The 25,996-nt window shown below is 45.8% G+C and overlaps 2 protein-coding genes across 5 annotated transcripts in view; one reads left to right on the top strand and one right to left on the bottom strand.

Annotated features, from left to right (window-relative positions):
• The window catches only part of LOC142572598 (uncharacterized), a 291,788-nt gene that overhangs the window by 207,336 nt on the left and 58,456 nt on the right, over window positions 1–25,996 (bottom strand). The window lies entirely within an intron of this gene.
• On the top strand, window positions 2,515–24,792 carry LOC142572593 (endochitinase-like). Of its 4 annotated transcripts, none has more exons than XM_075681813.1 (9): window positions 2,515–2,974; window positions 3,637–3,707; window positions 13,118–13,318; window positions 14,368–14,627; window positions 15,252–15,352; window positions 15,424–15,547; window positions 16,629–16,817; window positions 23,993–24,115; window positions 24,580–24,792. In XM_075681813.1, exons 1-9 carry the CDS (start codon window positions 2,916–2,918, stop codon window positions 24,733–24,735), a joined length of 1,284 nt encoding a protein of 427 aa, XP_075537928.1. In that variant the 5' UTR covers window positions 2,515–2,915; the 3' UTR covers window positions 24,736–24,792. The 4 variants fall into 4 exon arrangements, with proteins under 4 accessions (XP_075537928.1, XP_075537929.1, XP_075537927.1 ...); XM_075681814.1 differs by having other exon boundaries at window positions 2,516–2,974; window positions 3,555–3,707; XM_075681812.1 differs by lacking the exon at window positions 2,515–2,974 and adding an exon at window positions 2,984–3,160 and having other exon boundaries at window positions 3,555–3,707.

Raw genomic sequence — 25,996 nt, forward strand, 5'->3', positions numbered from 1 at the left:
AGAAAGTCCATGACTATATCAGAAGCTTCCTAACCGGCAGAACAGCGACAGTAGGCCTGGGAGACCTACGGAGTGACGCCTTTCAAACGCCATGCAAGGGCACTCCGCAGGACTCAGTAATCTCGCCAGTACTCTTCAACATAGCAATGGTCAACCTTACCAAGAAACTTAGCAAGATCCAAGGAATCAGTCACGCAATGTACGCGGACGACATGACGATCTGGACTGCTCAAGGCTCACTAGGGGATAAACAAGAGGCACTACAAGAAGCTGCCGCCTGCATCGAAAAATACACAAAGCAAAGAGGCCTCAGGTGCGCCACGGAGAAATCTTAACTCCTCAGGGTGGGCAGACACCCCACTGATGCCCCGCTCGAAGTAAGGCTAGAAGGACAGAACATCCCGGAACAAAAGATGATTAGAGTCCTCGGCATGTGGCTGCCAGGAAGCCGGAAATGCAGCCACACAATCTGCCTGCTAAACAAAGCAGCAGGACAGGTGGGCCGAATGATTAGCAGAGTGGCACACAAGAGATATGGCATGAAAGAGGACGACACACTCAGGTTGGTCAACAGTCTGATAGTCAGCCGGGTCACATACTCACTGCCGTACCATGCAATCACCAAAACCGAAAAAGAGCAAGTGGAGACCATCCTCCGGAAAGCGTTTAAAACAGCTTTCCACCTCCCAAGGAACACATCCAACGACAAACTCATGCAACTTGGAATCAGCAACACTTTTGAAGAACTAAGGGAATGCCAGCTCAAGGCACAAGTACGAAGACTCAGCAATACAACAACGGGAAGGGCGCTCCTGACAAAGCTAGGTCGGGAAGTAGAAAAACCACAAAGTAGCAGGGCCACAATACCACACCCACTAAGAAGGAAACTAAGCATACAACCTATCCCTCGCAACATGGACCCAAACCTCCATGCGAGTAGGAGACAGGGTAGGGCAGAGTATTACGAAAAGACGATGGGACATCGGGACAATACAGTCTATACCGATGCGTCCCTATACTCACAAGCACATAAAAACAACGCGGCAGCGGTAGTAGTAAATAATCAAGGAGAATTAATCACAGGACTCACGGCCGAGGTTGCTAACATAACCGAGGCAGAGGAAATTGCTGTCGCACTGGCAGCGGAAGAAGGTTATAGAACAGGAATATCCCTTAATATTCTAACAGATTCACAAGAGGCGTGTCGGAGCTATATAAGAGGCAGAATTAGTAACACGGCGCTCAAGATCCTCAGCAGAGTTCCAATCGCTGAGGGACAACCCACACATAACATTATCTGGATACCAAGCCACGCAAGGATCAGGGGCAACGAAGGGGCAGACAGCCAAGCTCGAGGGATGACCAGCCGAGCAGGAACGTCAACCGCCCCAGAGGGGCCACAGATCAACTACGGGAACAGCTATTCAGAGCTATTAAACCTCTATAAGGGGCTAAGATATCAATATCCCCCACCACATAAAGCATTAACGAAGGAGGAGGCCGCAGGGTGGCGGAGACTGCAAACGGGCTCCTTCCCAAACTTACACATACTAAGTAGGATGTTCCCCACGCAGTATAGCGCAACCTGTCCGTGGTGTGGAGCTAAACCAACATTATACCACATTACATGGGAGTGTACAAGAAACCAGGCATTCCACAAACACAAAACACCAAGTGCGGAGCAATGGGAGAGCTGGCTCACAAGCCGCGAGCTAGAGGCTCAAAGAGCTCTAATAGCGCACGCGTGCGAGGCGGCCCGGCTCAGTGGAGCCCTGGACTAGGGGCCCATCCATGGCTGAAGAGGACCCAAGCTTCAAGAATGAAGGCTTCGGCCTCGACCCGCTAAAACCTTAAAAAAGTCAATAAAGTTTTCCATTCCATTCCATTCCTGAAACTTTTCGTTTAGTTTACAGCGTGGGTAAAAGCGCTGTATGTGACGACGTTCGGGTTAGAAACACAAGCAACCCAGGCATTATGAACTATCATAATAACCGCAAAGTTAGAAAAAGTCGTATTGTACGTTCGTGATAGCACTGTTTCCTTCATCCGAGTTGGCCCGGGAACAGTTGCGCCCCATCATCAGCGATGTGTGCGCGGTAATCGCTGACAAGTCATAGCCGAAGGCAAAGACCTCGAGTTACTGCTCCGATTTGCGAAAGTTCAGTGACATGAAAGCCATTCCGGGGTTTTCCAAGCTCGCACGCAAACACAAATACACGCGCTCACGCATACACAAACAAGTGGACATAAACACACATACAAATACAAAATATAGGCACATATACACAAAGGTGAACAAGCACGCCCAAAGAAAGGAAGCTGCAGCCCCACTATCTTTTCCAGGCCTGCCTCTAGCTAACTTGTATAAGTATTTCCACGGTCGGTCATTACGTGCGCGCATGCCGACGCGCGTCCAGCAAGACCTCCTATCTCTTCCTGAGCAAAGAAAAACACGCCGCGCTCCTCGGTCGTCCTCGATCTCGCGTAACCTTGGGGAAAGCAGGCGGCTCCTTTCTCTCCTGCCGACAGCGGAGGACGGGGGTGCAAAGCGACGGCTCGGTAGATCGCGCGCTTCTGCGGGGATCGGCGCGTGTGGCTCCCTGGGGCACGCCGGAGACAACGCGACCTAACGGAAAGATAGGGGGAGGTGCGCCTCAGTGCTGCGTCCGGTTTCTTTTTGAAGAACGAACGGCTATACCGTACACGCCACGGCACGGCGCCTGCGGACTGTCTCTCTGTTCGCCGATTCCTGTCGAGGCGCACGCACCCGTCTCGACAGCGCGCGCCTCCGGTTGAGCGCTCCCGCCTGGAGGAAATCCTTGTCGCCTGTTGCGGGGTATTCCTGCTCCGCCCATTTAACCGCTTCTTTCGCACCGCTCGTGCAACGTTGTGGACGACGTGTTTTGCAACCCCCTATGTTTACGAAGGTCGCTGGACGCTCGGAGGCTCGGACGTGTCAGAAGCGGCTCGCTCGGTGAGTAGTACGCACCATCGTGTACGCCTTCTTCTTCGTGCATGTCAGGTCCGCGCGCGTGCGCGGGCTTTACAAAAGGCGCTAACTTTCGACGCGCGCGCGGGCGGGCTTGGAGAGTTACCTTCGCCGTTGACAGCTCCTGCGCGGCCACGAAAGGCTTGAGAGCAAACGAGAAGCGCGTTCAAAGTAAGCGCCCAAGAAGGGGTTCTCGCACTGCATTTTTCGGTCTTCTAAACTTTCATGCTTGTCACGCTGATCGGCAGTTGAATGAGAGTGACCGATCGCTCGGCTGCTGGCAGTTGCAAGTATTGCTCTGCACACTGTCGAGCGAAGGAATGCTGAATGTCTGCTAAATTCTGATTTTTCTTTATTTTACCTCCATTCTTATGATTTCAAATCGCGTGTTTGCTTCTCATTCCTTTTTTTTTCTTGTTCGTTTGTTTGTCTGCTCCAAATATCATTTGGCTCAATTTTCCTTGTACTTTACGCTAGTGAATTGTTACTATTTGCAGATAATATTCCGTAAATGTGGTTTACTGCATGTTTCTTACTTTTTCTTAATCTTTGCTCACTTGACCAGAACACAACGACACCGGAGATCTGCTGTTAACGACAATTAGGACCTTGCACGGGATTTCAACAGAATTATTTGCAATTTCCAGGACCTCAACGATGTTTAACGTTTTCCTCTGTGGTTTTCTGCTGGTCCACATAGTTCCGACTGTTCGCACAGGTAAGCCCTCCATTGATTTTGTCTATTGCAAGATAGGCTGCCTAAAATGAGTGAACAATTGCCATGAAGCAAATATTTCAGTGGCCGAAATATTGCTCCCCCCCCCCCCCCACTGCTACGTCATTTCATAACGCACATTTTTTAAGCCTGAAGGCCAGCGCGGCCGGAGATTAAAGACATCTTGATTATTTTAATTAATAAACGATTTACTTTTACAATGCAGCTCAGGCAAAGCTAACAGTCTCGCACAGCTATAAAGCGAGAGCGTCCAACATGTAAAACAGTTACATTTCCCGGAAGGACCGCAAATGGTTCGCAATGAAGTGTCGCGGATTCTGCTAACGTTTCCTGCGGGAGACTGGACTGGTCGACTTATAGTGATATTTGACGTGAAAAGAGACGCTCAGGCGAAGCATTTGGCGGCCAAACCTGCCAGGCCAATCCCGCTTATAGCAACATCATTACCACTACCTGTATCCGCGCATATTTACATGCACACGGAAGGTACAAGCGAATAAACGCCGTAATATATGGGCCAGTAGTCACAAAGCACTTCGCGTGAGACGAATGTCTCCTATATCAAGAGGTGCCTGCAAATGCCGATAGGTTCATTAGTGCAGCCGATTGGCCATTAACAAATAGTTCTTAGAAACAACTTTGTAAATTCGGCCAATTGTATCTCGTGAATCGCGTAACAGAAACCACACCTAAACTTTTAGAAAGGTAACAAAGAGGAAATACTAAATCAAAATGAAATAAACCACGCTCTTGGTAATTCCTTGCTTCCGCACGGTTTGTCCATCTTGACAGCAATGCAAGCCAGTGTAAACAAGGAGTCATTGTTTAGCTTTCTGGTTTCCCCCGTGAGTATCTCCAGTGTTTGCTCATTCCCGGAGTGTCCTGATAGGCACACAATGGTTTCAGTTGAGTTAAATGAGCGCGAGCTCACGCTTTGTTAAGTAAGGTGTCCCAAGGAACGACATCGTGGTATTTAGACATTGGAAAGCACGAAGTCGAAGTTCAAATAATGTATCAGAAAAAAATCAGCGACATTGCACTCTGTGAAGTTGGATGAACAGCGAAGCTGTGTATGTGAGCCCCTTATGGCGAACTGTCCATTGCTGTGCGTCAAAGGCCGTATGCACATAAATGGAAGGCGAGGCGCGACTAGTCGCTTCTCCACGACGCTGAGCCTCGGAAGATGATGAGGCACCGGTGGGTATACATACCCATATATTGTTTCAAAATGCAGCACGGCATCTTTTACTTACGAATCCCGCCACGTCGAACAGACACGTACTTCAGCGCACACCGAGGGCACACACAGCCGAGGCAATCGTGCGTTTCTCAACGTCCCCACAACGTAGTAATTGTTGTGAGGTCACTCGAAAAACACAAGGGGTCACACACAACCCAGGCCACAAAATATTGGTTCCGCACAAATTCCCTCTGAAACCTGGCCGTTGATCAGATGAAACGCCCCAAGTTTTCGGTATCGGGGCCACATGGACGGTTCGCATTTCATTTCGCCTCGCGGTCCTGGCGAGCGGCACGCCTACGGGACCGTCACGACGGGAGAGCAGAAGGAAACAAACTACGCAAGCGTTTGGAATACCGACAAAGAGAGGGCGGTGCTAACATAGATATAGCCGATGAGGGTATGATACGGGTTGTATTTGGACCTAAGATATCAAACTTATTTTTGCAAGTTGGCGGCGTGCTTAAAGCTTTGCCGCGTGTCTGCCCGCTATCGCACAATCTTCGGGATCGGCCCACATATTGGGAGAAATTCTCGATCTACGCGGTTCTTGCCCACGGACACATTTTTCATCAGAACCTAGCCACATACAGCTTCGATGTAAAAGAAATCACTGAGTCAATCTTAAGTGGCCCAACAACTCACTTCCACGGAATCATACACAAAAGACGTACGCGAAGAAAGGCATTTATGTTTGTGTTCTCACTCAGAACATGTTGTCCCCTGTTCTTGTAGTGCGCGTGCGCAGTTACGTAATATAAGCACTAACGTAGATTCAGTATTTCCGAAAAAATTAACCCACTTCTTTGCTGATGCTTCTTCGAAAACCACATTTCCGGGAGTTTTCATTGGCCACTGAAGGTTGGTGTTGTTTTCAGAAGTTATTTACGCGGCAATTTAACTGTTTTATCACTCATGACCTTATGGCACACGTACTGTGAGTGGCCGCTGATTGTATTTGTTTTACAGCGAAGATTTCAATGCGACTAGCGTCAGTCACATGCGGCATAAGCGTGTATAGAAAAGCATTCTCAAAAAAAAGAAATTTTGCAGCTCCCACGGATTGTGGGACCTGGCAATCTAGCATTGTCTGGAGTGTCCCAAAACAATACCAGGTGGACAACATGTTCCTCTAAATTGAGAGTTGTGTGTGTGGATCTCGAGCGAATGTGTGTGTGACGACAGCGTTGTAGACGATCGTATGACGTCAATAGCATGATCTCAACGCCGGTCATTCAACGCTGGCCTTAGACATGGACATTGTTGAGTTCTACATATTTAGTTCACGAGCTTACACGAGAAAAACAGCGTTGTGACGTCATCAGACGCTACAAGTTATACAATCATTCGTGCATATGTCTATTTCATAGAGTGTATGTTAAGACGGCGATGGCATTTGTACTCCGGCGAAGAAATGTTAAATCATGATTGCCTCGGGTAATCATGAAATTGGTACAACGTTACACATTTCCTACATAGCGTGAACTGCTACGAGGAACGTGCTGGGTAATGTGGGCCGGTCCCGGAGAAAGTGGTAACATGCCGCTTCAGCGCGAGCTGTCACAAGGAAATAATACGACAAAGTGGTGTGTGTTGCGTGCGCTGAATGTTTCAAAGAGCTAGCTGGCTAGTATCAGAGCGAGAGAAGCGTGTGCGCGATTCTGCCCTAATGCTTACAGCACCAAGCTTCTGTGCTGACTGGCAGAGATTAGATTCCAAAATCACGGTCTCATTATTTTCTTCTTAAAGAGAGGCGAAACGGAAACCTACGTACTAACTGCAAAGTGCCAAGAATGTTGCAAAGAATGTTATTATTAAAAAAAACCTGCGAATCTGACGCTCACTCAGAATAGGTTCAAGCGAAATCTTCATTGGTGTTTCCAAATATAGAGCACATGACAAAGAATAATGTTTCCATTGGGAGCCGGTAAACAAGGATAACAGTCAGCGATGAACGCTTGTGTGTGTAACAGTGTAAACTGTTAGGTTCTTTCTTCTCTGTCCTCTTTCGATCACCTTTGCCCCTTTCCCAGTGCAGGGTAGCCTATCGGGCTCAGCCAAATTAAACTCCCTGCCTTTCCCTTATCACTTCTCTCTCTCTCTCTCTCTCTCTCTCTCTCTCTCTCTCTCTCTCTTGCGCTCGGTCATGCACATGACATGCATTATGATGAAGGAATGACGTCGAAGAAACGTCCGCTACGACATGAAGATGAGGGTATGTTGACGATGCAATGACGACGATGACATTACGGCGAAATCATGGCGACATCTGGATGACAACACTAGAATCGCTATCCGACAAAATAGCCACCGTGGCACCACCACAACGGCATAATGGCGACTGCACGGCGATCATGGGAAGACGACGCTGGAGTTAAAGCGCTGGTGTGACGAAAATGACATGACGACCATGGTATGACGATGCCAGAGTAACGACGAAGGTATGATGACGATGAGTCGCCGACCATGGGATGACAACGCTGGTGTGGCGACGACAGCATGACGACGATGGCACGACGGCGACGACGTGACTGCAACGTAATTCTGATGCTGTAATAATGTCGATGGTATGACGGAGATGCATCATGACAACGATGACCTTACGAAGGAAATGGCGATGAAAGCATGACGACAGCAGGGTGGCAACAGCGGAATGACTAAACAATGACGACGGTGGAAAGGCCACAGCTACGTGATGGACTGTGATGACGACGGGCTGGTTACGACGGAATGAGGACAAACGGCTAGAAGATGGTTGTGTGATGATGGACGAATCAGAATGTAGTGACAACGACAGTGTGAAAACGGCACAAAAATGACGATGAGGTGACAACGAAGGAATGATGACGATGGCATGAAGACGATGAAATGACGACGATGTAATGATGACCGCGCCATTAGAACGATGACATGTTGGTGTTGGAGCTCCCGTCCGCGCGCACATGGATCACTTGCCGCCGCGGAGTGCCTTAATTCACACTATATCCGGTATTTTTTGCGTTGTGTCCGGCAGCGGCCAGTTGGGCCGTCTAACTTCGCACAATATCTGGTGTTGGTTTACGTTATGTCCGGCACCGTGGGCCGCCGCAATTTGCATTATATCCGGTGTTTGTTTGCCTTGATCTCGACTTCTCGAACGGACATAGTTCCCATGGATTTTGCGAATGTTTACTTGAACCGACATAGCACCAAACAGTCCAACGCTTAGCGCGGATAATATTGCAACACCTATCGCTTAACTGCTTGGAATCAAGGGCGAAACAGCAATTTGCTTTGTAGTTGAAAATAGCCATGTAGTTATACAATGTTTTAAAAGTGTAGCATTTAGCGCAGGCTTCATCACACATTACAACATATGACCCACGCAATTTGTGCCAAAATTTAAAAATATGCAAGTGCCACGGAGCTGGGACAGGAGCAAGGCAATGTTGTTCGTCGTCGCTTGGTGAAACTCAGACGATCTTATTTTCACCTAATTATTTAATTAATTCTTATACATGATTGAACGTCTCAATATATTATGTTCGAAGCAAAAGTGTCAACACGAAAAGTGTCGACTATCGGGAAACATTCTCGATCCAGCTTCCTGTTGCTCTATACGTGCTACATAAATGATATTTCCCAGCCTGAAAAAAAGCCCGCAAAACACGCTTGCAAAAGAAAATACTTTGTAGCACGTATTGAACCACAGAAAGCTGAATCGGAAATTTTTCAGGGTTGTCTACAATTTTCTTGGGTTTGAATATGATTTTTGAGAAGTTTGTCAATTAAGATAACTATTATGTATTCAGAAGTGCGAAAAAATTGTCTGATTTGCTCAAAGCGACGGCAAACAACATTAGCTCAAGATTACCTCTGTCTAGCTACGTGTCACTTGCATATTTGTAAAATTATGAACAGTTTACATGGGACACACGGTAGATTGAACCATGGTGTGTACAGAGCACCACACCAACTGTAGAGCTAGTGCAAAACTTTATGTACTTGCCTGTAACCATTCTTAAACACACCTTTACAAAGTTTCATTAAGGCAACTAATTAAGAGTAAGGTGTGATAGTACGAAGACTGCAGGAGAAACCATGATGAAAAATGCAAGGACTAAACATGCATGTGTAAGTTAGAAGAAAACAAAAGTAACACTTATGAAACAGTGGCTACTGCAAAATACAACAAAGTCATAGCTATAAATAATGCACAGCGATGAATACATAAAACGAAAGAACTCGACATAACAATACAAGTTAATAAGGGCTGGACATAGTAAAAAGATTAAGATGGCAGGAGTGAAAATTTCGTGGCTTTGGTAAATGTATAAAGCTTAGACAAGGAGTCTAGGTTCGTTGTCCGCGAACTCGTAATCATAATAGTCTTCCTTCCGACTTTAAACGTGTACACAAAGTGTTTTCTGATTAATGTTTGTTAATAGTTTGAAAGGTAGTCCAAGATATATTATTTTAAGAAACAAGAAGGTACAATTAAATTGCAGTAACTTCCAAAGAGATAAAATGTATTTCCTAAGTAATGCAAGAGCATTAGAAAGGCTAAGAGTGAAGGTAGTAGTACGGATTGCATGGTTTTCGATATGTCGCGCCGATGAAATGTAGGATTGATATGTGTATCCCAGGTTGTTATACCGTAGTTTAAATGTCTGTGAATGAAGGAAAAATGGAGAGATAACAATGCATTGGTGGGAAAATATAGTCTAGCTTTAATTATTGCACGAATACCAAAAGCAGTTTTTTTTCTTGACGTTAATCATATTCAAACCAAAATTAAAAGTTACGTCGAAACCCACTCCAAGAAATGAAACCGAGTCCCAAGCAGAGATAATATTAAGACCTACCACCTGAACTACCGGAGTAAATACTGGCTTTTGAAGTGATCTGGAAATAATGAATTTATTTTTAGAAGGGTCTATATTTAGATCATTATTCTTGTGCCAGTTAACAACTTCATTTACTACAGAGTTTAGTTTTGATGTTAGAAATGGAACTATTTTGTTCCATTAGAATATAGCCCGCAATCTCCAGACTTAAAACGTCAGTGAAGTCATTTATATAAAGGATGAAGAGAAGGGGACTAAGAATGGACCCCTGAGAATACCATGGTTAGTAATCTTAGCGTTTGAGTAAGAGCCACTCGTGAATACTGCGTATTGTCGGTTAAGCAGGTAATTCTTCAAAACCTTTACGGCGGGACCGATCATACGTTGAGAATCAAACTTGCTGAATAAAATTGAGCGTGTGATTGAGCGTGTCAACGCCTTCAGTTAAATCCAAAAATACGGAACCTGAGACATTACCGCTATCAATACAACGATTGATAGCGGTCACTACGATAAGACAGTCAAAGAAAGTAAAGCATGGTCAGTGAAGCTTCCTTGACGAAAACCAAAATGGCAAGGCTTTATAATATTAAATTTCGCTAGGCAAGTATTAAGGAACTTAACAAACAAATGTTCAGCGCCTTTACTTAATGAAGAGAGAATAGATACGGCCCTGTAATTTATAATTGCCTCGTTATCACCTCTTTTAAACATTGGCATGACATTATCCCGCTTTAATGGCTCTTGAAAACAAGCTTCAAGGTTGATTTTATGGCTTATGGGATCAAAAATGAACTGAAAAACCATCTTTAAATGAAATGCACAAATGCAATCCAGACGGGAGAAATATTTTTAAGATTACGAATAGACGACAACATTTTTTCAGAAGCCGGAAACAGAAAAAACTCAATCTCAGAAAAAAGATAATCTCTACAAAAAAGTCAAGAGGCAACCCTTTAATAGCGTCTTGGCACTTCGCTGTAAATTTTATTGCAACTTTATTAACTCTACTAAAACAATCCAAGAAACGCTTTATGACAAAGAATTCATAACAAATAAGGTTAACCCTAAAACTCAGTGGAAACTCTTGAATGATTTTTTAAAAACTGCCTGCTCTGAGCTCGTCTATAACGATAATAGCTTACAATGACGTCACTTCTCGTCACTCAGCTGATATTGAAAATTCGTTTTCTGAGTATTTCTGTTTGCCTCTCTCACTCAGTCTTTGTCATAATAGCGTCTCTTGACGTGTTTTGTTAAAGAGTTAAAGAGGTTGCGACAACATTTATAACGACGTGCCAAGGCGCTATTAAAAAGTTGCCACTTCACTTTTTTGTAGAGGTTATCCTTTTTCTGAAACTGGGTAAAAGAGCAGATGACATCCGAGAGTTCGTAGGCTTTTGGTATTTCTTGTCGCATGCAACGATAACAGTGCTAGAAAAAACAGCCTCCGAAAATAAAGGGCAGAAGCATCAACCGCCTGTTTTGAATTAGTTAGTGATGTTATTTTACGCCAGTCACAATGAGTAAACGCATTGATAAAATTTCTTGATCAAAGTGCGTTATAATTAATATTGTGTCAATGCTAGCTACAGGGCTATCAAACGTGACAAATATGGGAAAATTATTTATAATATCTACATTAATTACTCCAGACAGACGCCTGACGATTGAAGTTAGAAGAGGCACAATCCTGAAGAGTGTGAGCACCACGTGTGTTACATCTAGTACTGGAGTGAATGAGCCACCGAAATCCCTGCCCGGAAAGGCCATCAGTATATGCAGCGATGCTATTCGTATTAGACTCTTATAAGTTTTATGTTGATATCGCCTCTTAACAAAATGTTTTTTTATATATAGATGAACTGTTAAGGATGGCCTCAAGGGCTGATAAGAATTCGGCAAGTGACGAAGGAGAGTAATACATGCTAGCAAGAATTAGATTCTTTCGATTAAATGTGAAGCGAGGCTATTCGATTTCTACGCAAGTTGATTCGCAATATGGAAGGTCAGTGGAAAGATCTAGTCTACGAGTGTACTTTATGTCAGCAGAAATGAAAATGGCTGGGCATATCGTATACGCGTGGTGGTAGTACTCAGGTTTGTATGACAGAAAATTGCGTAGATGATCGTCGCCATCAGTTTTGTGCACCGCCACCAAGTTTCAAATACACAAATCAAGGAAAAAAGAATGCTTCGTTAAGAAAATGAAATCACTGATGCTATCAATATTCCTCCACCGCCTACGGGCACTAAAATGTACTAGAGAACGGTGCTTGACAGAAAGCGAAAATATGAGCTCGACAGCAGAAAAAGAGATGAGGTGGCAGATGCGCAGAAATATAAACAACCGGGAAAGCAAAGGCCGCTGGATCAGTGACACGGGAATTAGCCGAAAACCCTGAGGTTATAGGAAACATTAAATATAAAGGGACACTAAACAGAAGCGCTGAAGAAACCTATATTGATAATGTTTACTTTTTTGTTGTTGATTTCGCGAAAATCAATGAATCGTTATTAGAAGAAGAAGTAGTGCTGAAAATTCGATTTCTTGAATATCGCGTCAGAACTTTAGGGCCCGTTAGGTCACTGTGACACCACAGAATTCAAAGTAAAATTTTTTTTTCATTTGGCCTGCTCTGGCGCAGCAAACATTTTTGAGACTTCCTCAGTGTGGTCATTGGCTCTTTTACAATACAATGTAGTCTACTATTGCCGTAGAAAGTTGAACTTGTGTCCAAGTGGACGCAGTCAGAATTGATAACGTCATTGCGAGCTGGTCCGGAAAGTTCAAGATGGTGTCGCCACCCATCTTTAGTCTTTGCGTCTTTTCTGGCTTAGCGACTGTCCTCTTGCGGTAAGAGGGAAACCTTTGGCATTCTAGAGTGGCAAATAAATGCCACAGCTAAAATAATTGCTCTCGTTCGTGTCTTTTTAACTACAGCCCGAACCTATGTTATACACGGATAACAAAATAAAAACAACTTGCGTGGTATGGCCTTCTGGGCTCAGTCTCCTACTGTCACGTCATTTTTAAAGCGGATCTCTCCTTCATGTTAGGGTTACGGTGCAAACTATCACGATGTAAGATATAAAAAGCATTCAGCTACCGGTTCCATATAAAGCGTTAAATCAACTGTCACAACTGATATCCCTAGATTAGCCTTACTTCTCTAGCAAATGAGATTCGAGGTTGATATCTTAAGAAAACAAAAAAAGGCTTTTCGAAGTGTATCTAGCAGCTTCCTCTTATAGAATCTTAACGAGCATATACTTGTGCGTATCAATTGATTGTGATAAGAATTATTCGCCACGTGCCATTGCAGATGACGACTTCATAAGAAATGGTGGCAGCCCCGTAGTGTGCTACTACCATGGCTGGGCAGCAGACCGTTTCAGCCCCATGAACTACCGCATCCGGGACATTCCGGGAGATCTGTGCACACACGTAAACCTCAACTACGCTGGCATCGACAAGGACACGCTAGGAGTCAAGGACCTCATACCAGCATACCAGAACAATTCACGTGAGCAATGCGCCCTTTTAGACACCGTTTCACTTTCCCAGTTAGATATCGATCCATCTTGGGATCTCTTAACAGGAGTCTCTTCATGCAGTGTTTCCCCACTTGCAAACATGAACAGCATCAATTTTGGTGTCATTGTTACAGCACGTAGAAACCACAGCAAGTATTTAGAAGGAATAGGACAGTTTCAAGTTCCCAGTTGTTGATGCAGCACTCTTTCCTGTCCCTTCTTGTGATTTCTTTCCTTGTAATTTGTGTGGGCTGTAACATGGACTGCCACGGAGAATGTATCATCAATTAGCCCGCCAGCAAACGTTTAAGATTTTGGCGAACACGGTCGTTCCTTTTTCTTACGTCTTAGAGTAACGCATGCAAGTGAAAGAACAAACTGCAGTCGACTCACAGACGCAGTGACTAAATACGTTAGCTGTCAACGGCCTCCTGAAAACTAGCCTATAGACGCGCCTGCAATCCTTCGCTATGCAGGCAAAGCTAATCGAATATAATAGCTGTCGTTATATGGTTACATTAGTAATCGCAGTATAGCGCTCTCTGCGTTAGCACAGCAATATACATGGCCGGGATAATGTAACGACTCCATTCCAACTCTCTTTCTTTTCGCACTCGATCGGTGGTTCCAACTATGCGCTTCGTCTTCATTATCACCCGGATCAGCCCGTAGGGAGCGGCAGATGACAATAAATAAATAAAATTGAGCAAAGTATATCGCTACCGAGGCAACACTACCACAATTATTGATATTAAGAAGGAAAGAAAACTCCTTCACACGCAATCTCACGCTTAAGAGAATTGCACTATGGGTGGCAATCGACGCAAACATGGTCCCATACTATTATAGCCATTATGAAAGGGATGTTTACCAAGCATGGCATCAATCGCCGTCAACTCCTTTCTTCTTGCTGCGTGGGCGGTAAAAGGAAAAAAAGCAGGGCGGTTGCTCCGGAGCTGCTCAACCACTCGGACTGTCTGCTTCCTTGTTCCTCATATTGAAGCTCATTACGCATTTCGTAACGTTTTCTGAATTGCAGATTACAAAGACTTCACGGCCATCAAGAAGAAGTTCCTCTTCGTGAAAACACTGATCTCCCTTGGAGGCTGGGACCACGGAAGCGAACCGTTCTCCTACGTGGCCGCAGACCGCAGCAGGCGGTGCAACTTTACGAGAAACCTGTTGAAGTTTCTCAAAGATAACGACTTTGATGGAGTGGACATCGACTGGAGGTTCCCGGCCAGCCCAGACAGGAACGGAAAGCCGGAGGACAAACAGAACTACGTCTTGTTCCTGAAGGTTAGACACCTTCGGCTACTGCTTTGAAATTATTTAGGGAAATCTGAAGCCATGTTAGCGAGAACAAGAAACTTTTCACTCGTAATGCATTCGTGTTGTCAGCACTTCACCTTCGCCATATTCAAGGTTGCTGTTAACATTAATTGGATGGCACTCGTGCCTATGTGAACCATTTTTGCTTATAAAAGCTATGAAGCCTCCCACTACATATTGAATGGTGCGTCGCGGGTTCCCGCGACGCACTTTTTTTAACATTTGTTGCGAAAAAAGGCACGTTATGAATTTTGACAGCATATACTACACCGTATAGTTAATTGTTCATTGCTAAACAAGTAGTTCAGTGCAATCAAAAGAAGCTTTTTCTGTTCAATGCAATCAAAAGCACTTTTTTACCGAGTTAAAATTGACCTTTCCACACTAAATGTAGGGAATAAACTGTTGAAATAATATTCTGCTATAGTCTAAGCTCATTTGGGTGTTGCTTTTTATTGCCTCTTTATACCTGTCAGATTGCGCTCTAGATTGTTCTTTTATTTAGTAATCAGTATTTTCTTTTTGATGCCTTCTGTTCTTCAGTTACATCAGAATGCGCAATCATTGTGAGTTATTCTCTTTTCCCATTAGAGTCTCTGCAAACTACGAAGAAAGGGTTTAATCGTGACCGCTACGGTTCCAATCACTCCTTTTTATCTCGATAATGGATACGACGTCAGACAACTCTCAAAGTAAGCCGTACAGCGTCAGCATTGTCGCCCTTTAGAAAACGAACAACTTTTATATTTTCACATCTTTCCAGGTACGTAGACTGGCTCAATGTGATCGGTTTCGATTTGAGGGGACGCTGGACTGGAATCGCTGATGTTCACAGCCCCCTGTACGCCCGATCCTTTGAGACGGGCGACACTCGGAACCTGAACGTGGTACGTTCTTTGCTTTTGTTGATGCGCCCTTGAACTTTAGGCTGTCGCAAAACTCGAAACTTTGATCAGTCGATAAATTTAAGTGGATATACAAAAATGAAAACCGCAACAGGAAGCAATCAATGGTACAATGACACATGAGCTCGCTGTGGCCATTGCTCTTCATTACAGTTTGCCTTCGCTCTGCCTTGTAGGTGCGCAACTCCTTAATGCTCGGTTTCCTTCGCCGTGTTCAATGACTACATACCGTCATTTGTTTTAATATAGTGCCTCTGGGATGAATGCTGTGTCTTCATAATCATACTGGTTAGGATTTCTTTCATGCCGGGGGTACTCGAAACACCGAAGTACTGCGCCAATAATCTAAACAACGTAAAACAGTTCAGTGCACACCACGTCAGGAAATGCATGTTGTTTGATTTTAGAACTAAAAGCGGAATTCGCGATAGACCTGGATGTAACACGAGTCCAAAAAAGTAAATCCTCAAGGGACTGTTCGAAGGAAAGCTGCCAGATGAAAAAAAAAAATGCAATTTCTCCGAATTCAGGCATGATGGAACCTGGGATAGCCACCAGACTGCGAATCTTTCTTTCTTTATTGTATGGAATTAAAACCAAAGCACTTGCATTAGTCGTTTCATTAGTCAATATTCAAGCAAATTCAAACGTATATCAAAGAAGTGAAACCATTCAAGAACATTGCTAGGGCATATCGCTCAGCTAACTGACCTATTCATGAGTCTATCCGTAAGCAGCGTGAAGGTAAATTAAAAATAGGAAGTACAGGACTATTGATTACAAAAGTTACTAAACGAGAACACGCATGATGGAGAGAAGCTTTTAAATGGGAAAAAGAACCTGACATCATCTTGCTCAATAGAACGTAAATTTCCATTTCACCGTTGTACACAAACCTTGCGGGCTTCCGCCGAATTCGTCCGGTTAAGTAATTTGAGGACATTAGAGGAGCATGTAAATTACCAAAATGTCGAAAACCTCAAGTCATACATATCCGAAAGGCGACAAGGGGCGTTGTGCTACCTTCGGTGTTTCCTTATTCTGTTTTTTTACCTTCATACAGGCGCAAGGGCTGAAGCGTCTTGTGGAGCTCGGAGCACCCAAGAAAAAGCTCGTCCTGGGCATCCCGTTCTTTGGTCGCAGCTATGTGCTCGCGGACAAAGAGAAGCACAAGGTCGGGGATCCCATTAAGGATATACCGGCGGCGCCAGGACCTTTCATCGGTAGCACCGAGATCCTGGCCTACTACGAGGTGACCGCACCAATCTATTTGAACACTTCTGTGCTCGATGTATCATCAGCGAATCGCAAGTTACTAAGGTATTCTCCATTAACTTTTATCCCCAATTCTTCCCAATCCAGGTCTATGAATACCTCCTGTAAACACGCTGTGAATAGCATTGGAGATATCGTATCTCCCTGCCTAAGCAGGGATCCATAAGGCAGTAAGTGACCCGAAAGGAACGGCAATGGACGGATTAGCATGGCAGAGTAGTTGATCCGTCAGCTAAGCATACGTATTTATGACTAACTTAGATATGATTCTGTGGCGTATACTGTTACACTGTTCTGTACACACACTGCACGCCGAGCATAGTTCCGTATGCACGGACGCGATGAACACGGTTTCATTGGCAAACACAAATGCTCAACACTCTAATATGAGCCGAGTGATGTGTTTAAATACGCGAAACCATTTAGATTACAGACCATTTTCACAGACAAAGATTCTTGGACCCTATGCATCAGAGGGTTACAAAGCGCCGCGGGCATTACTGTAGTTCTTGAAATCTACTGGTCTTAGTGACTGACTGTAGGCGGTATGGACAGCCTAATGTGGTTTAGCTGCTAGTGCCTGCCCCTTCTTGTTTCCTTCTTTTCATCCCTGAACGCCCTTCGCCTTGCGTCGGGCCCAAACCGGACGCACGTTTTGTTGACGCCCTTACCTTGACTCCTCCTCCTGTTTACCACCTTTCTGAGAGTTTCTTGTGTTGTCCTCATCGGTTGCCAGACCGTATGTTAATGCTAAGCATTTTTGACGAGTTCATTCCAATTTTCTGTAAGAGGTAGCCTACGGCCCTGCTTCGCAAAATACGAAAATGCTCGACACCTGCGGCTGATGTCAACTTTCCTGGTATCTACGCTCTGGCAGCTTAATTTGTGAATACAGGACCCGTACGCGCTAATCGCATATGTCGGCGGGCTGAAATAAGAGTATTCTGAAATAAGGGCGCACTCGGCTGAAATAAGAGCATACTCGGCAGGGGGGCACACAGAAGAAGGCACCAGCGTGTCCGTGAGCAACGTAGGATTTTGGCCGAATGCGAGAAAGAAAGGCGAATAACCAACGGTCTCATGACTTGACGTGTTATACGCGAATGTTACAAAAATCAATGCAGTGTCCCAATCTTGGTGGTCGATGGACACAGATTGCCGGCATGTCGGTAATTGTTCGGGTCAGTAATACCGTCAAGTCATTCGTCGGTGGATGGTTGGACGTGGGCAGTTCGTGTTGCATCGAGCAAGGCCGTAGATTGTCCTCGATCACCTTCGAAAAGAACTGTCTGCCCCGGTTTTTTAGGAGTTTCCGAGGTGTCCCATGCTGGAGAATGACGTTATAGAACAAGAAGCTCGCAACATCGGCCACGCAGCTGGTGCGAAAAGCACGGGCGATCGCGAATCGCATGGCATATTCCTCAGTGAAGGCGACCCACCTGTTTCCTGGGAAGACAGAGGAAACGGGCCAAGTTGAGGCTGACTCGATGAAACGGCTCATATGGAACATTGAGAGACTGAAGGTTTGCCAGTAAGCGGGAGTAGCGACTTTTTCAGGGGCTGACAAAGGTCACAAGAGGCCAAGTAACGAAGCACTGAGCGGGACATGTTTAGCCAGTAGAAATGACGACGTGCGCGATCGTATGTGCGTGAAATGCTGAGGTGCGCCGCTGTTGGCGCATCATGAAGCTAGGCCAGAACAGTGGAGCAGAGGTGTGCCGGAATCAGAACTAAGAAGTCAGGACCACCAGAAAGCAAACTGCAACGATGTAAAATACCATCGTGTAGCACAAAGAGGAGGAGCGGGGCACCAGTAGCCTTGGAATTGAGAGGCTTTATAATCTTGCGTAGGACACCGGGTCACGGCGTTGTTCAGCAGCAATTATGTAGAATTCTGACATTGTGAGCACACAAGGCCTGTAGTCTTTTGGTGCAGGCTCCGGTTGGTCGACGGGGTACTATGAAAGGCAGTCGGCGTCCCTATGCAAACGACCAGACTTGTACGTGACTGTATATGATTATTCTTGAAGCCGCAACGCCCAGCGTCCAAGGCAGCCCATGGGATCATTGAGTGAAGATAGCCAGCAGAGAGTGTGATGGTCAGTGACTACGGTAAAAGGTCTGCCATACAGATAAGTGCGAAATTTTGCGATGGCCGAAAGAAGAGCGAGGCACTCTTTCTGTAATTGAATAATTCTGCTAAGCGTCTGAAAGGAGGCTTACGCAATAGCACAGTCCTGACCACACTTACATTAAGCCAGAACAGTAGCGATGCCATGGCCACTGGCGTACGTACGGACTTCCGTGGGAGCAGAATCGTCAAAGTGAGCCAACACAGGTGGCGTAGTGAGCTGTGGGATGAACTGCGAAAAGGCAGACGTTTGGGCAGAACCCTAAGTAAAAGGAACGTTTTTCTTGATCAGGCATGTGAGAGGCCCCGCTATCTCTGCAAAGTATTTCACAAAGCGACGGAAGTAAGAGCAAAGGCCAAAAAACTACCGGACGTCTAGCGAAGAACGCGGCGTTGGAAAGTTGGCAACAGCGCGTACTTTGGCAGAGTGCGGTCGGATACCGGCCTCATCAATAAGATGGCCAAGTACGGTGATCTCTCAGTGGTCGAAACAGCATTTGGAGGAGTTAAGTTGAGCTGGGCATTGCGAAATGGCTGCAAAATAGCCGATCGCCATTGTAGATGACTCGGAAATGTAGGCGAAAAGACGGCGACACGTCGTCAAAGTAACATAAGCAAGTAGCCCATCTTAACCCGCGAAGGCGGGAGTCCATCATTCTTTCAAATGTTGCTGGGGCATTACACAACCCAAAGGCATGACTTTAAACTAGTACAGTTCGTCGGGTGTAATGAAGGTGTTCTTTCCGCGATCCTGCTCGTCAACGGCAGTTCGCCAATAGCCGGGCTGAAGATCTGTGGAAGTAAAGCACCTTGCCCCATCGAGAACGTCGAGTGCGTCGTCTATTCGCGGCAAAGCGTAGACGTCCTTTTTTTGTAATCTTTTTCAGGTGTCGATAGTCAATACAGAACAGCCAGCTTGGTGTTGTCTTTTTTTCTGACAAGGACCACAAGGGGCGCCCAAAGACTCACAAATGGTTCAATAATGTCCTTAGCCTGTATTTCCTCAGCTTCTGTTTAAATGACACAGTATTGGACGCAGACAGCCCGCAAGGGCGCCTATGGATGGGTCTAGCATTTCCAGTATCGATGCGATCGGTTACCAGTGATGTTTGGACAAAATGGGGCAAACGAAAATTAAAAAGCTAACATGCGCGAAGATCTTTAGACCGAGAAGCGGAGAGGTCAGGGACAATCATACTGTCTATAGAAGGTCGCCAAGCGCAGTACTTGTGTTTGGACTTCCAGGCAACGACTGTGGATCATCGATAGTCAGGGCCACAGGATCTTGTGCCTCTAAAGTAATATGCTTCCCAACAGTATGCCTTCGGGAAAAAATTGTGGGATGCGTCCAAAGTTAAGAATAAGTATACACGGCAGATTCTCAGCAACAATCACAATAGAGTGAGGGAGCGGAACGTATCACTTCAATAGAGCATCTAGAAAACGGGAGAGCACATAGTCACCGTCGCCAACATGGTCTTTGACGGCAACGTGTTGTGCGTCGCGGTAGCTGGTCGCAGACTAACAAACTCGACAACACATAAACGCGGTGGCGGCTTGGTGTAGATGTCAGGTACAGAAGGGAGTTCCAACTGTAGAAGGCCAGATGATGAGCAGTCTATGAGTGCAGAATGGGTGCTCAGGAATTCATGGCCGAGGATGACGTCATGGGGGCACTGGTGTAGAACGGCGAATAGAACTGATGTCTGACGGCCAGCGAAGCTTACGTGCAGTCCCTACGCCAACGACGCGAGATGTACCGCCGTCAGCAGCGCGAACGACCGGCGACGTACCGGGCCTGAAAACGTGAATAGAGAAAGACAAGCGCTCATGACAGATAGTTGCACATCAGTGTTTATGAACGCCGAAACAAGCACGCGGTCCACTTCTATGTCCGAAAGGTTTTGCCCGGTAGCCAGGGTCAACATAGTATTTCCGCATCGGTTGGGCAATTAATGCAGCATCATCTACGGGAGCTGCACTGGTCAGTTCTCCGAATATGGATGGTAAAAGTATGGCGATTGTGAGCGACGGGGCAGCGGAGAGCGAGAACGCCGGCTCTGCGGGATTGGAGAGCGGTGGTAGCATGGAGTTCGGGTAGGAACATCAGGGTGCGGTGGCTTATTGATAGCACGAAATGAAGAGGACTGACTGTCTTCCAGGCGGTAAGTGTACGCGGGACGAGTTGACGACGGCCGGCGATAGCGATAACGGCAGAAAATATGGCCTATCCCATTGCAGTTGAAGCATAGTGGCCTGTCGTCACGCGCGCGCCACTGGTTTAGATCGCGGGATTCGCGATTTGTCGATTGCGGTCGGGGAGGTGGAAATAAACTTCTGACTTCAGGGTGACTTACAGCACAGATGGTAGTAATGCCTGCGTTCGTGAACTCTTCACGTGCGACGGCTTGGATCAACCATACTGCCCGCTAAGACTCGTCGTAAGAACGGGCCTGAGAAACAGACAGAGACGTAGCCTCAATCTCACGCCACACAAGACACACCAATCTTTCGGTACCAGGCGGCTAGAACTTCTCACACGTTGAGGTAACGGCGGTGTTAAGGAGCCGCACGAATTGTTGCGTGACACGACGGTTCTCCGCTCCTTGAAAGCGTCCGCACCCTTTTATGATGTCGTTAACGGTCGAGCAGTCCTTACATACCAGTAAATGAAATGTGTCGTCGCCGATGCCTTTAAGTACATGGCTGTCTTTGTCAGCTTCAGGCATTTTGTTGTGGATCCGCCGACAGAGAGCTCACATGTCTTGGATGTACACGAAATGTGGTTCAGTTGATGTTTGGCCCGGCACGAAAGCTCCTTCTTGGCTGCTCGCTCATGCCCGACTGGCTTCCTTGTAGCTTTTGCTTGCAGGTGCTCCAACTAGTCAGTTCCTCCGCGTGTGTTTGGAACCAAAACACGGGTCGTTTCGTTGATGTTAGACATAACGTTAGCCAGCATGATGGTTGGGTCCCACCGGTTTTTCTTGCTGGCTCGCTCGTATTCGGTTAACTAGTCACCGACGTCCGTGACGTCCGTGGCGTCAGTACCGAAGAAAGTACCAGGGTCTCGGAGTTGGGCGGGGACAACCAATGCTGTGGTAGCTGAGGCTGAGCCAGCGAGCCTCTCAGTCGACATGGTCGTATAACTAACAAGGTGTCCGCTGCGAAATTCCGTGGTGTCTTTCGGATATACCCCACGCTTCCACAAAAGAGGTCACGGGAAGATGTCAAAAAGGGTTTATATACAATATTTACACAGTGACAGTGAGTGGACCCATAACAGCAAAGATGACGGGTCAGGGCACAGCTCGTCCTCTTTCTTGCCTGCTATGCAACGTCTTTGTCCGCAGGATAGGCGGCTCATAACTATATATATATATATATATATATATATATATATATATATATATATATATATATATATATATATATATATATAGAGAGAGAGAGAGAGAGAGAGAGAGAGAGAGAGAGAGAGAGAGAGAGACAGACAGACAGACAGACAGACCCATAGGACACAAGTTGTAAAAGGATTAGCCATTCTCTGCTAGGAACGTTCTACCAAGCATGCTTCGAATTTTATAGATGTCCACTTGAGTTGATTCTGCATCAGTAATTTTAGTTCAATGCTTAGAGGCTTTCTTCCTATGGCTGAAAAAGTGGCCCGTGGTCCACATATGGTTCACAATTGGGCCATACTTAACTGCTCGTATCCTGTACACTGGTCCGCATCACGGCACCTGTTAGCATTTCCTTTCGTGTAGCCAATAGAAAGCAGAGCAAATGATCTCGAGGGATATAGTATTTAGTAACCGTGATCATGACCCAGCAGCCAGTGAACAGGGACCTAAGCCATGATTTGGCCGTCTCAAGCTATATATTATCCTGTAGATCTGGTTTGAACACTGTATTAGCGTTCGCTGGAATAATCATTTGTCGGATCAACTTTGCAGAGAACATTTGCGCTAACTCGCCCCCGTGGTTTTGTCTGGGTTTTTAAACGCCGACGCAGCTATTCCAAATCCATATAACGTCAAATTTCGCCCCTTCTTGAACTCTTGCCATTTTAGCAATTCGAGTCACTATTCAGGAAAAACTAGGTCTAAGTTCTGCGACCACCAGCCTCTGTAAATGTGGCCATTTCTCTTACATTCATATTTTCCCTCTAATTGTCTATGGAATGCCCAGTGATATCGTTCTCCCGTCTGACACGCATATGAATGGGTACGCCAAGCTGCATCATTTTCCCTTGAGCGGCTCCTGCAACGTACCCGTTCGCTCTCTTGACCGTTTACGTCTTTCGCGAGCTCTGGTTGTTCATTTCCTGCCTTATGAAGTATAGGAGGCCTCACGCGTGGTACACCGCACTTGCAATGGGTCTGCACTAGGCCTAATTCCTTTCCGTTTGTAGTGACAAAAGTAACGCAAATAAACGGCTGCAGCAAGAGTTGTTACAGCCTCCCTTTGAATAAGGTCTCAGAATACAGGAGGAACCAAGAAGCAAATTTACTGGTCAGTTTTCTATTTCACGCTTACTTTACTCCCTCAAGTACTGCTTCTATTGTGTATTCATGGTGCACAGAGTCATGCCCTCATGCGGAGAATACAAGAATAAAGGGCGATGCGAGTCTCTGACTCAATGTTTGCACCACGCGAGAGCTGTCGACAATAGTGTAACGCTTCGTCTGGGCACACAAGCGGCTCTTAGGCTGATGAAAAACAGTACACATTATTCCGGCAATTTAAGACAAAATTACGATCGTACTCCTCGGCCTTGAAAGTCGAGGTTATGAGGTTATCTCCCTTATACTGAAATCTATTTTCCCTTGCCATTGACGTAAAAGCAGAGATGAGTGTAGTGCCAGACATTCCAGGACTTCGTATGCTAATTAAACATGACATTAAATGAAGTTGACACGCGCTCCATAGCTGGAAGCGGTGCGCGCCACCGTGTGCTAAATTTGTTTGCTCTAAAGCGTTCTTTCCATCCGCAATATACGTGCCTTCTTGTTGTTCTTCAGATATGCACCAACATTGAAGACGGCATTGCGACACGAGAATTCGACAACGAGGGAAAGTGTCCGTATATATACTATGAAGACCAGTGGGTGGGTTATGAAGACGAGGAAAGTGTTGGCATCAAGGTAAGACCTTCGATCAGCCGAAAATTTCAAAGTCATGATCTTGTTCACTTTCACCGTATTTACTGGCTTGATGGCGATCAAGTAGACAAAACACTAAGAAAGTGCATTCAATGCAAACACGTATCTCAGAATGATAGACCAATGAGTCCAATGAAGTAGTCGGTGGGTCATTTGCTGAACAAGAATAGTTATGATCTAGGCGTTTTGTCAATAAAGTGGAACAGCGATTTCGTCAAGGAACCCGTAGAGTGTCGCACGTTAGCTGTCCAACAGCAACAATCGTGCGACGCCACTAGGTCATCCTCGCGTATTGCAATCCCCCATATGAACATAGCCCCCATGCAAAAAAAATGTCATACTCATGTGGGATGCACGTTTAATGCACGATCTAAGACTCATTTGCAAAATTCTCTTTCTCTTCGGCGTTGTATACGATGAAAAAAGAAACACCCACTACTTTGCAGGTCGATTTTATCATCAAAGAGGGCTACGCCGGAGTTATGGTGTTCAACAACGACATGGACGACTTCAACGGCGTATGCGGCACCACGCACCCGCTGCTCAAAGTGGTCTACCAAAAACTGTCGGAGGCACCGGAAAGTCGACGGCGGCGGCGGTAACGAGATATATGGCACGATAAAGAAAAGGGGAGAAAATAAAATAAACAATATCTTGGAGGCCATTCTCATCTCTGCTCACAGGGGCAACACTGTTCTCACCCAAAAACCAATTGACACAATGCCAATGAAATGGCATTGTACGTCAAGGGAACACTCATTTTTTTCTTGCAACATCAACGTTTTCCGTATTTTAAGATTTATCTTGTCCAGAAAAACCACATGGCCTGTAGACTGTTTGTAGTAAATTTCTTTTCATCATCTGTAGTCGGTACACTCTGCAGAGATGGTAGACGTACTACTGACGTTTAATTGTTATTAACTGTGCTAGCTGCTCTGAATGGTCACCTTATGAAAAGCGGACTGTTCTGATATACGGCTAGTTTTGTGAACTCATCTCTATTAGGCGAATCTTGCAATAAAATGTAGTGAAGGGTTACTAAGTCATGTCTCTGCGACGCACAAAATCGCGTATGCGTAGATTACCTCGCTTAGCAGTGGCGTTTGCATTTACTACGTTTGTAGTTTACTTCTCCTTTCTTTTTCTTTCGGGGTAAAGGGAAAGGCAAGGCGTGACTCACCTTGTTCACGCCAAGAAGGCAGGTATGTATATCCAGCGGGAGTGGCGCTCACTGCGAAAACAACACTGTGCAAGCATGGCCTCGAAGGCGATTGGCCGTTCAGTGATCCAGCCACGAGAACTGTGGCCTGTATAAGTGGCAGGTCATAAGCCCCCGGTATTTGTCCCGTGGTGCGCCACGTAGTGGCGACATTTGCTGACCATTGTTTGCGAGTACTATCGCGTGATATTCGACTTTTTTTATGCGAAAGTATCAAACAGCGCATTGAGCGATAAAGCCAGTGTCTGTAGCAGCAAAACGGCCCCTAAATTCCAATTGGGTGCGACACCCCGTCACGTGGGCGCCTCGACGGAGCAGAGAGGGCGAAAAGTAACTCCTGCTGCCGCGCTGGTGCTCCAGCTATTGCGTGAGGGGAGAGCGCTTCGCCGCGACGCCATGTCATCCTCACTTTCGCTCTTGAAAGCCTATGTTACCAGTGCGTTCCTTGTCCGCGCAAGCTCTCGCCGGCATTCAAACTTCGTATCGGTACGAAGAAAAAATTAAATTATGGGGTTTAACGTGCCAAAACCACTTTCTGATTATGAGGCACGCCGTAGTGGGGGACTCCGGAAATTTCGACCACCTGGGGTTCTTTAACGTGCACCTAAATCTGAGTACATGGATGTTTTCGCCCCCGTCGACAT

The sequence above is a fragment of the Dermacentor variabilis genome, chromosome 2, assembly GCF_050947875.1.
Source record: "Dermacentor variabilis isolate Ectoservices chromosome 2, ASM5094787v1, whole genome shotgun sequence".
Taxonomy (NCBI): domain Eukaryota; kingdom Metazoa; phylum Arthropoda; class Arachnida; order Ixodida; family Ixodidae; genus Dermacentor; species Dermacentor variabilis.

Coding starts and splice junctions, on each gene's coding strand:
- LOC142572593 (XM_075681812.1), top strand. CDS start 3,016: ATGTCAGGTCCGCGCGCGTGCGCGGGCTTTACAAAAGGCGCTAACTTT. Junction 14,628..15,251: donor ACTACGTCTTGTTCCTGAAG/GTTAGACACCTT, acceptor TTTTCCCATTAG/AGTCTCTGCAAACTACGAAG. Junction 15,548..16,628: donor ACACTCGGAACCTGAACGTG/GTACGTTCTTTG, acceptor ACCTTCATACAG/GCGCAAGGGCTGAAGCGTCT.